Below are 12806 nucleotides of genomic sequence, written 5' to 3'. Positions count from 1 at the left end.
ACCACCGCATAAAACAAACAATAGCATCGTCTATGTGCAAAATACGTTCGTTCAAAAAAGGTCTCTAAATTCTTTAGATAAAACAAATAATAACACTAAAGATTGGACACTATGCTTACGAACATGATACATATACATATTGTGTATATATAATTTCAAATTTGATAACCATTGCCCGTTTTTACTTAAGTTTCTTTAAAAGTAAAACGAAAATGTTAGTAATTATTATACACTGTAAAACCTTACCTTGTTCGGATCTTGTTGGGTAAGGAGCTGTTCTCGAAACAATTGCAACTGCAATATCATCTCTGATAGTTTGCGTTCTTTTTCGACTATCGTAGTGGTATCGCCTTGTAAGTGTTGCAGTAGCTCCATGCCTGGAGGAGCTCCTGAAGGATCTTCGCCGTGTTCTGTCAGAGTGCCAATATCCGGTTTACTATATAGACAAAATAATGATTATAATTTATAATAAATAAAAAGTCATTATTAGTAAAAGATTTACGAATAAAAAAGTTCATCCCGTGTTTAACAAACTATATGTAACCAAACCGTTGATCAATAAAAAATTAATTATAAAAAACCAACTGATTTTTAAACTGTTTATAAATAAACATAATATATTGTCGTCTGAACTATACAACAAACTTTTTTATTATAACTATTTAATATATTTAGCGTACAAATATTAAGTATTAAAAAATGTGCCTATGAGTTTGTCAGTTTCCTATATAATTATACGACCAAAATAACGTAAAAAACTAGTTTTGTGGCTATCGCTATAATATAATTTATTGAATGGTTAATATCATGGGACATAAGTATTGAGTATAATTAATAATTGATGAAAGTTGCCAAATATGCATAGAAAATTTAAATTCAAGGTTTAGGTTTAAATTACTTTATAATTATAAAATCAGTAAACCATATTTTTTTTATACTTTACTATACTAAAATAGTAGTTAAGAAATATTAGGTAAACCTAATTTTATGGATAGTATACAAAAATAAATAGGTAGGTATGTTTTAGTATGTACTAATTAAATAAAATATGCGGAAATTTATTTCCTTTAATAATTATCATATAATGTATAATAATTAAACGACCATTCAGAATGAACGATTGTAATTCTCTTAGATAAATTTGATTTAAACATGTCAAAAATCGATTAGGCGATTGTTTCGAATCATACATATTATACTTCATTGAATAAATTATCTGTTATTTAAGAGAAAAATTACATGTACCTATCTATATTATTTTCACTATTCGTCGAAAAATTCATCCCCAGAAAATAATTTAGAGAATATTAAATTTAACTAAAAGTGAAAGTTAAAACTGAAAAGTGTGTAAGACAAATAAAACTATATAAATTACAGAAATTCTATTATATACTAAAGAGAATGGTTTGAGTATTGTCTTTGTTTTTTCAAGATAAAATCGAATTAGCGTTGGCTTTTTCTATATAGAAATTCTGTAAAAACAAAATATTTTATTTTAAAAATCGCGAGGCCGAGGTCATGGGAGACTTGCATTGTACTTCATACATATATACATTGATAAGAGAGACACGCACATTCGCATTTTACATGATTATACACGCGGGAGAGGTATAATAATAATAATCGATGGTGATTTATACAAGTTTAACCCTAAACAAACGTATATACCCTCTCCCGTGCACTTCGCCTAGGCCTAAGTCGAAAGTATTGTATATAGTAAGTACACTATCCCTCTCTACATATGCCATATATATATATACACACTGAGTATAGTGTGTTTTATTATTTATTCACAGGGCCCTTGGGGTTGCAGCGGTGTGTCCCTTATACACACCCACACACACAACAGAGCATATACGCGATTATACCCTTTTGATCCTGCCCGTGGCGGTCATGCATCCCCTCTTCTGTGGCGGCGGCGGGATCGTTTTTTTTCTCCTCTCTGTTCCTGAGAAATTCGTCTCTTGTTCTTTTAGCGTATTACACACAGACACACGACCACCGTCGACCGTCGTACATATTATAATATATTTATTACGTCGATGCCACAGCCGGCGCCGAATGCCCTCCGTCCAAGAGAGACAAGTTCCCGACCCTTCACGCGCATCGTCCCGTCATTATAATTTTATGTTACTCGTTTGTTTGTATATAAATATAACAATAATGCTGTTACTTTGTCAAATAGGATGAGTTTTATATATAATTTGTACCGTGTACGTCGTCAATAACTAAACACGCGTAAAAAAATACAATAAAGCAGAACTTAAGTTTCCTCGCGGAGTACCTATATATTCAACATGTTATATGCGTGATCTGGTTTTGCATAATGTACACCTAAGGTGTTATTATTATTATCATCCGTATACAACTGTGCGGCGGCAACAAGCCGGCGACGATGACAGTGGAATGTGCTACGGGCGCTCGTGAGTCGAGAAATAATATAGTTTTTAAATCACCCGTTACGTCGTATACGAACATAAAACGATTCTTCAAAATACATATCAAATATTCATTTTTATATTTTATTCAAAATTCTATTATACTCGTTTTAACTATTATTGGCAGATAGTTCTTTTCCTAAATGCGAATTACAATTTTATTGTTTGTGTGCGCGTATACCACATCAATAATTTATTCAATTTAATATAGGTATACTATCTTATTCGTTTAGATTTTACGACTGTAACCTAACCCATTGTAATTTGAATATTATACTGAGAATTATAATTTGGTTGAAAACGTCTTTATTCAAGTATAATATATATATACATATACAAGTATTAAGCAGTGCATATATGCTATTAATTTGTAAGCGTCACCGCATTACGAAAAAATAAAAAGTTAATAACAATAATAATATCAGCTATGTACCTAACCTATACGATTAAGTCGCGGTGACACGATATTTTATTGCAATGACGTGCAGTATGTTTTTAAGCAATTTTTGGTATAAATACAATTTTATCACTGCGTGTAATCGTCGACTTTCTGTCCCGGACATTCCTATTCCGATAAAAGTGAATAGAAATTGCAAAAAAATAACTGATGTGAGGTATTTGTTTTCCGCGGTGAAAAATACATGACGGATGAATCAAATGTAAAAAAAAAAACCTGACCTATACCTCTTTGCGAAGAGCAAAATATTATAATGTACGGTATAAAATACCTCGACATCGTATAGTTATTATGATTTAACCCTGCGGATGCGTCTGGTATGGTCAAGTGCGTGGTCGTTGCGGCCGTTAATTTATAACTCACAAAAGTGGTTTCTCACGTGGCGCAACCATACGTCAGACGGACATTACTGTTATTATAATGGCAAATATAATTATGGCACTTATATGATATAATATCATATAGATATACGTGTATTGTGCATTGTTACAGAAAAAAAAATAACAAACTGTCGGCGGCGGCCACCTTTCAATGACCTTGATATGAGTAAAAATAAAATAAAACAGACGCATAAAACAGACATACGCATATAAAATGAAATAAGAATTTGGACCGCGAGAACACTATAATGGGCATATGCGCGGAGTCGTCGAAAACGAATAAAATTTAATGTTATTAATTGGCCGCGGTCGAACGGTAGGCACCTATATTAAATTATTTATTTGCACGGCGGCCGGTAACCACGGCGTATATCTATAACGTACCGACACATACGTAGAAAACGAACCGGCTAAAATCCATTCGAATCATTAACGTTCATTGTTGAGCGTAAACATTACACATATGTAAAGAAATAATAATAATATAATATATGTAAAGTGATTATTGTCGACTAACGACCAAATCCAGCCTTACTTATATTATTGGTTTGTCCGGAGATAAAAGTATCAAATACTGTTTCTTTCGATATTAAAGATTATTATATATACAAATATTCGTATTTTGTTAAAATATTAGAAAGTCTAAACAAAAATAAATAAATAAATAAAAAGTATTACAAGTGTGGACTGTACATTGTAGTATTATTTATAATATTTGTTTTTGTCTGAAATATTTTTGGTCATATTATAATGTTAACATCGAAATGGAACTATCATTTATGCTTAATACATCCATTATATAAGAGAGATATTCCATATTTCTAATTTCGTAATAAATAATAAGAATAGTAATTCAAACATCATTATAGACAGAAAAAAAATGAAAATGCTATAAAGTTTTGTCTAAATAAGCAGATTGGCCTCAAACGAAACATATACCATTATATTATATACTATACATAAAAATAATGTATAGGTATAATAAAATAGTATATAGTATACGTACAATGTTAGTTGCGTTAGTTCCACTCGACATGTTTAAACTGTTTGCAGGCAGTTAATAAATCGTCTAATTGAAATTTAGATAACAGCACCTGAACATTATAATACCGCACACGTTATTGTATTATTATTATTATCATTATTATTATCATCATCATCATCATCGACGACGACGAGCGATTAATGATTTTTGTACATAGTATATACTCGTGGTATATAGTACTTAAACAAGTACAATTATTTATATATATATATAATTATATAACATACTATATACAATGTACATAGGTTAGACCTATAGGTATATGCCAATACTTTATCATTTGATAGTCGACAATCCGAGGACGGTAAATAATAAATGCGATCGGGGAAGGGAGCGACGCACTTAATATATTTACGCTGTAATGGGGATAATATGTTACTAGCGAAAAAAAAAATAACAATGAAAAATAATCAATACGTTTGTATACGAGTATTTTGTGTATGTAAGTATGATCGTAGTCAATTACGCAAACACTTCATTGGTATGTATAGCCTAAAAATTGAAACGTAAAAATCATATTTAATGAAATTCCGAAAACGCATTAGTACCCGCGTTTGCGGAAGTATATTATGCAAAATAAATAGCATTCAACGATTAGGATGTCGAAATTAATTTCTAAAGGTAGTACAAGTGACCTAAAGCTTTACTCCTCGGGATCTTAATTGTTACCCATTACCTATAGGAATGGTGTTGTGACTTCTGCAGGGGGTCAGTATTTTGGCGACGTATAAATGGGTTATTATAATATAAACATTCAATAATATTATACGGATTAACGAAATATTTGTAGAAATATTTACGCACTCGATCACCAGACGACCCCGAAGAGGATTTGAGCGCATCGCATATACCGCGCGGATATAACAACAATAATATTTATCAGTATAGAGTAGAAACCTCACTCGTGTTTGTTTCGTGTAAAACGTGTTTGTCGCAAACGCGTGGATGTCATGGTGTTTTATGAGTGTGTTGTCGATTTATTTTATATTATGACTCTTGATTTTTTCCCGTTTATTTAACGCTACAATAATAATAATAATAACCAACAACACGATAACGTTAGGCCGTTATGATGTTCGGCAAAAGAATAATAATGGAAAAAATAAATGTTTTAAAATCTACTGAACGAAATAATAACTTGGCTGCGGCGGTAATCGCACGACACGCGAAAGAGAACTTATACATTCAAAATTTACAATAACTCGTTGTCATACGTCTTATATGTATATACCTATATCGTAGTGGTTATACGAGTATAACGCCGTGCTCTCTCTAAAACACGTCGACTGAGCATTACTACACGCCGTACACTATACCGGTCGCATAATTTTGATTTCGCTTCTATTATTATTAGGCATATAATACACTCGACGTCTAAAAATATAAAACAATAAATGCGCGCAAACGCCCGAGCGGAGGAGTGTTGTGGCGTATAGTATAATATATTACACTGTCGCAGTAGTATATATATTATAATAATAATTAAAACGAAAGAGCGTTTGCGCGCGCGAAACGGATAGCTGCGGTCCGGCGGCTATAAAACAGCGTCGCGAGTCGCGGACTCGTATATAAAATACGCGGGACAGATAGGTTTTGTTGGCCGACGGCCATACACCTCCGCCGTCGCGGTTTTATACAACCGAACTCGGTGAGACGGATAGGAAGAATGAGAACGTATATAATAATAATGATAATAATAATTATTATTATTATCATCATCGTCGTCATGTGCACTGTATGAAGAGACCGCCGGTACACGAGAGTGGAGGGCGAAAAAGCCATCCATTAGCCCTGCCTGCGCGTCTCTATCTCTGTCCGCCGCTCGAAGTTCCTTATTATTTCCCCTCCCTTTCGGACACCGATCGTCGCCTAGATGACCGAGCGATTCGCGCTGGCAAGTCGTAATTAGATCATTAATTTACGACGGACTCCCGAACGCGTCGAAATTTATTAAAGGCCTTGCAGAGAAAGAGAGAGAGAGATCGGCTTTATGTAGTTGTATGTACATTCTAAAATTTGTATCAATTTGTTGGCTGAGCGTAAAACGGCGGCGGCGACGAATTCCCGAGTCGCGACGAGAGACGAAAAGCTTTCTTCTTCGTCATTGATACCATTTATACTATATACTTATTATTAAATACTTAAGAGGGCACTCGACGAAACGCATGTACATGTATGTAATTCGAGATAACAATGATACATCTATTCTATATTAGCGATATGCAATTTTTTCTTTCTAAGGTTGGTATACACAAAACCCACCTTAAGCCTAAAGAAAATAATAATAATAATAGTATAAAACATCGACTTTTAACGTCGGTGACCGCGACAATAGAACGATTATAATTTATAACATTATTATTACCCGTACACCCGGGTTTAGAGTTCACCTCAGATTACCCGTGAACCTATAAAAACATATAAATTATAACGATATGTATCGTATATAATAATATTTTATACACAATATTAATAACATACACACGTAAAACAATTGATCGGCTACGGTCGATTACTGCTACGTGTGCGATATTATAACCATTATTATTATTGATGTTATTATATTATTTATCGAATTACGAAAACATCACGTGTGAATTACCTATAATAATATGACCGATCGAATGATACATATAATATATATATTATTATATTATTACAGTAATGCAGGTATGACACAATGTTGCGTTTTTCGACTTACCCAAGTACGGTGCCGCCGACGCCACCGCCGCTTCCGACGAAAAGAACGCATTTTGAACACATGTCTCAACAGTCCGCGTTCCTAGCTGCAGCAGTATAATTCAATTTTACGAACGGAGCGCCACACGAATGTGTAGGAGGTACACCTCTCTCTATACGTCTTACGATACGTTAAATAGCATACGACGGCGGTTAAACTAGCACTAAATAAGCTCTGACCGTGGACGGACGGTGGAGGCAGCGATTACTCGTAACTGCACCGGAGCCGAATGCGCGATTACGGCGACGACGACAACGACGACGAGAGATGCACGAAATCAATAATAATTGTCGGCAGATAATGAGCGTTTTACGATATTGTATTAAACATTTGACGACGTCACGAGGATTAAAAACGTTATTGAAACGTCGTGTGCAGTGTGCGTGTGCACGAGGCGAGTGTACAGAAATATTGTTGTATATATAAAGGCGTGACGACGTTAGACCCCACCCCGAAAATCGCACATCGATAGGTCACAATATAAGTATAATTATAGTAAAATAAAAGTTATACATTGTGTATGATGTGCACCTTCTAGATATATCCCGAGGATTGCTATTTTTAAGAGCTACTTATTTATATTGTTATGTCGCGGTGAAAAAAAAAATGTTTCTATAATAATTGTAGTATGCTACTATATACTGCACAACAATCGACGACGACGACAAGAGCGGTATATATATAAGGATAGGCCGTGGCCGTCAGAAGAATAAGTCAATAATACACGCGCATACTAGAGTGTATATCCGCGCCTAATAGGACTAAAATATACCTTACGTTGTTATAATACGGTTTCGAGTGGCCTATAAAAAATATACTTAAAACGGCAAATGGCAATAATTGTTCACTATGATACACATGGTTTTTTTTTTTTTTATCTGCGTGTATAGCATATCTGTTGTAACGTATACTTATATAATTATTTATATTATAATACTGGTTTCGATTGCCACCGAAAACTCGAGTATATAAATACCGTCTGGGATCATAGTATTTGTTTTATTTTGACATAACAACACGAATATGCTTATATCGTTATTATTATCATTACCCTTGAAAAAACACGACATAACAATAAAAATAAAAAAAACATTAAATTATACGAATAAGACTATAATATAATATACATCTATCGGGGTTGGCCCGAATCGAATATAGGCATCTGCAGTGATGTAATTACAATGATTGTGACAAGTATATGTGACATACATAGTTAGTTACCTACCAAAAACGATAGAACGATAAAGGATTAATTTTTTTATTAACACCCACTTTTCACCAAGACAATTCAAAGATAACGCACGAATTGAAATGCGCGATTAGTGTAATTACGAGTGCTAAAAAATGTATTTTCGTTCTTGTGGTTTAAACATATAACGTCGTACAAAACCGCAAAACTGCAAACAATTATTGCCGAATTCGCAAAGGTATCGAAATCACGGAATCGCAGTGAAAACTCAAAGGTACTCCGTAAGCTCTACAGCGTACCCGAACAGTATTATAATAAAAACGTGCGCACTGACCTGGTTTTGGGCGAAGGCGACTCGGCTCGGCCGGACACCGGTACGCCGTGTTCGTCTCTGATGTGTTTTTTCGACGAGAGTTTCTTGAGCACGTCGTCCATGGTCCGCTTGGCGGCCGGTCCGCCGACCGGAGACATCATGTTGTTATTGTTGTTGTTGTTGTTGTTGTTGTGGTTGTGCATGAAAGTGTTGTTGTTCAGGTGCATTAGATGAGCGAGTTTTTCGGCATCGTCGGCGCCGCCTTTGCGGAGCAGACGCTGTTCAATGTCGAAATAAGACGAACCGGCGGCCATCGCCGCCTGGACGTTGTCCATCATGTGATGATACGAGGCCGGAAGTTGCTGTTGCTGTTGCTGCTGTTGCTGTTGCTGTTGCTGCTGCTGCTGCTGAGCGTGATGGCCGCCGGCGTTCATGAACGCTCGTTCGTACGCTGCCGCGGCGACGGCCGTCTCGTAGAAAGCGGCGCTGTGGTTGAGCGTCAAAAACGATGCGATGTGCGGCGGCGGATGTGAGGACGGCTGGTGTTGGGGCGGCGATCCGGTGGCGTGCTGTCTGCCGTACGCGGCGAACGGCGACACTCTGACGGCGGCCGCGGAAGCCGCTGCGGCCGAACCGGCCGCGGACGAGGGGCTTTCGGTGCGCTGCCGTTTGCCGTTGCTGGACGACGGTCGGCCGCTGCCGCCCACGGGCGACGAACCGGAAGCGTACCGTCCTCCGCTGCTGCTGTTCTCGCTGTCCGACGACGGCGACGGCGACGTGCCGCCGCTGCTGCTGGCCGGCCGCGTGGCCGCCGACGAAGGCGGGGGGCTGTTGGCCACGGCCGGGCTGCTGCCGCAGCTCCTGTCCGTCGTCTGCACGGCCGACGCGGTGGCCGTGGCCGTTTCCATGGTGGTCGTTTCGCTGTTGTCGGCGACTTCGGTACCGTTGCTGAACGCGTAACCGTCGTCCGAGTGGCCGCTACTGCTGCCGCTACCGTTATCTTCGACCGCGGTCGCTGCAACCGTCGTCTCGGCCGTCGTTGTCGTGTCCGGTGCGCTCGTGGCGTTCTCCAGCAATTTGGACGGCGGCGATTTACGTTTCGATGACATTACACTGCAACGACAACAAAAACGGATGTCCATCAGTAATACGTCACACACTAGCATATACCTTATAATTTGCAACATGTGTCAATGAAAAAAAAGTATAATATTTAATAGCGACGTAAGTGGCGAGTATACCTATTTTCAATCGATAACTCAAAACTCACTCATACACAATAATATGATAATATAATATATAGATCCTAAAACTGCACCCACCAGAGAAGTGATGGATTTTAAATTAGAGACTGTTAAATCTGAAACATTGTTCTGTACTATTACCTGTATTATGTTTACATCTCAACAATAGTCGAGTAAATAAACTGCCATACACTACAGAAAATACTGCATTGTATTGAGACACTGAGATATTTTACATTACCTTTTCAGGTTATTTTATATACGTTTATTACAAAACAGCTCATAATCTAATAAAGACATAGTATGTGGTATTGGTGAATGGTGATATTGAACGTACATTATAAGTTATAATATATTTATATACCGTAATGGTTTGAAGTTAATCCTGGTTCTTGCAGGTTTATTATATAGGGACAAAACATCACAGTTTATTTTTATGTTCGAACATAAAAGCGCATTGAGTGCTCGTCGGTTAAAAGGCTTTGACCAAATACCGATTAGTATAGATTTATGTCACATTTTGTTCTCCTTAAGCCTCCCCAGCGTGTTGACGTTATACCTAATGCATTGTTGTAAGAGGTCAGTTTTAACAGAAATCTGCCGGATCCGGTCAAACGCACGCGTGAGCAACCATTTATAATATAATCGCATTGTTATATTATATTATTATAAATATTGTGTGACACTCAGCATAAATTTACCGTGACGAGTACAATCTATTATTATGAAACGCGTGGAAGATGTAAGCGAAAAAAACATAAAATATTCGTGGGAGGTGTCATCCACATACATTCATAACTATATAATATAAAATCATACACACATCATAATATTTTATTTGTCGCGTGCAGTTCACATTGATCCAGAGCCGAATAGTTCATAAAAAATATTACACGTGCATTTTCATTACACAGACAATAATGCGCGTATTTATTAAAACGATTTTCTGAAGAACTCGAAATAATACGAAAAAAATCGCAAGAACAATAAAATCTGCTTTTCGAGCGCATCTCTTGGATTTATCACGAACAAACACTTTTTGTTTGATTTACTTTGGGACAATCGATTTTTTGCGTTTTAATGTGGTGTTCTTGAAACGGTTCGATGACGCGAATAAATTGAATTCGTTTTCTCATTCTTCATTTTCTCTCTATCCTTTTCAATTTATACACTTGTATATACTTACACTACTGTGATCGATATATATTTTATCATCACATGTTATTTTATTATTAATAATAATGTCATTATTATTATTTATTTTTGAGACGACATTTCGATTTAAATTATGTGTTACAATGCATATATTATATTTTGTATGTGCCGCACGCGAACGAAATGAAAACGTATTTCAGAGTCAAAGGAGAAGGTTACACGTAACGACCGCGTTAGAGGTCAAAAAGTCTATGTAGGTATGTGTATTTATGTGTACCTACACTAAAAATACGAATGTATAAAGAAAATTAAAAAGGAAAAGATTCAGCGTACCTATATATATATAATTTAAACGAAATATACGTAGACGACGACTTTTATCATGATTGACATTACAGCGTCGAGTCGAGTCGAATAAAAATAAGATATAATATGATCCGATAATAGACATTTAATTACTTAAATGTGTTCAATGTATACACAGACTAGCTTAGGAAGATTTTTATTTAGTACCTAAATGTCCTAACACAAAATCAGTAAAAATAAATAATAATAATCCATCACTAAATTTACGAAATCTCAACAACTTTTTAATTGGCACGACACGCATGAAAATATCGTCTGTTTCATGAGGTTCTTACAAATTCACGTCAGCATATTTTATATAATAATAATAAATACATAATACCCGCGACCATATTATAACAGTCATACACGATGGCAATTAAACAACGAAAGATGGTGGTGTCCTGCCGTATATTAACAAAAACTGCTGAAAAAATTACATACTTAGGTAATAATATATACGCGACCTATAAAATAAAACAGTATTCTCACACACGCACATAGTATGTGTGTGTATACTGTATATACATGCAGTACATTTTTTCAGAGGTTATCAGTTCGAGCAACGGCCCGATAACATATAGTATACGCCGGACTTGAATCTAACAAAACACCAATTGAAAGAGATAAAACGCGAATATAAATGTATACATATATATTATATATACGAGAGTATCAATCATTGTTATTTTTTTATTGAATTTATTGACGATTATTTTTGTACATAAAAAAAATTATAATAATAATAAACGATGACCCTCACACCTTGTAACTAAAATTTTTTTTTTTAATCCTTCTCACTCTGACTCCTCTCCCTGCCTCTGTCTTACTCTCTCTCTATCTCTCTCTATCTCACTTCTCTCTCTCTTTCTCTCTATCAATCTCTATCACACATACATATACTCGCTCTCTCATGTGCAGCCGCATTATACACAATAATGTTATGCATATATGAATTAAAAGTTCCAAAGAGACCTCGTTGCTCTTATAACACAATAAATATATATATTATATTAAAACGATTATGCGCATGTTATTATGAAACAATGATTATAAAAAAAACAATTACAACGTGTAGATGTAATAAAGATATAAACAATATTGAGTTTTTTTTGAAAAATAGAAAAATACTTTTTCAAATTCGGCAATTAATCCATATTATACTATTCCTCGCTGACAAATAATCAAATTTTACTTTCAACCTACATACATCTTCTTCCCTCTTAACAATTATAACACGCTATTTTCTTTTGTCTCCAATTGCCCACGTTGTTTAAATAATTATAAGTTGTATTATTGTAATATATACACACATACGCACGTGTCATGTACAGTGACTAGTGGTTTAGACATACGATTTTTCTTTGTTAAATATTATACATAATCGAGATTAAACGTATAACAAGTTACACAGATTTTTTTTAATACAAACCTCTTTAATGCGTCTTATTGATGGTTGTTATAGGTATATACGTACCATGGATACATGTAACGTATCGT

The 12806-nt window shown here is 35.5% G+C and overlaps 1 protein-coding gene across 2 annotated transcripts in view; it reads right to left on the bottom strand.

The window, feature by feature from the left end:
• The window catches only part of LOC114131492 (transcription factor SOX-5), a 157551-nt gene that overhangs the window by 28003 nt on the left and 116742 nt on the right, over nt 1-12806 (bottom strand). For both annotated transcript variants that reach the window (XM_050202476.1, XM_050202477.1), the window contains exons 5-6: nt 8584-9675; nt 247-436 (exon numbers count right to left, since the gene is read on the bottom strand). In XM_050202476.1, the coding sequence (XP_050058433.1) occupies nt 247-436; nt 8584-9675 (1282 nt within the window). The remainder of the gene's footprint in view (nt 1-246; nt 437-8583; nt 9676-12806) is intronic.

Source organism: Aphis gossypii, chromosome 3 (assembly GCF_020184175.1).
Source record: "Aphis gossypii isolate Hap1 chromosome 3, ASM2018417v2, whole genome shotgun sequence".
NCBI lineage: Eukaryota > Metazoa > Arthropoda > Insecta > Hemiptera > Aphididae > Aphis > Aphis gossypii.
Note: the sequence above shows the minus strand (reverse complement) of the source record. Positions and strands in the feature narration are given on the sequence as shown.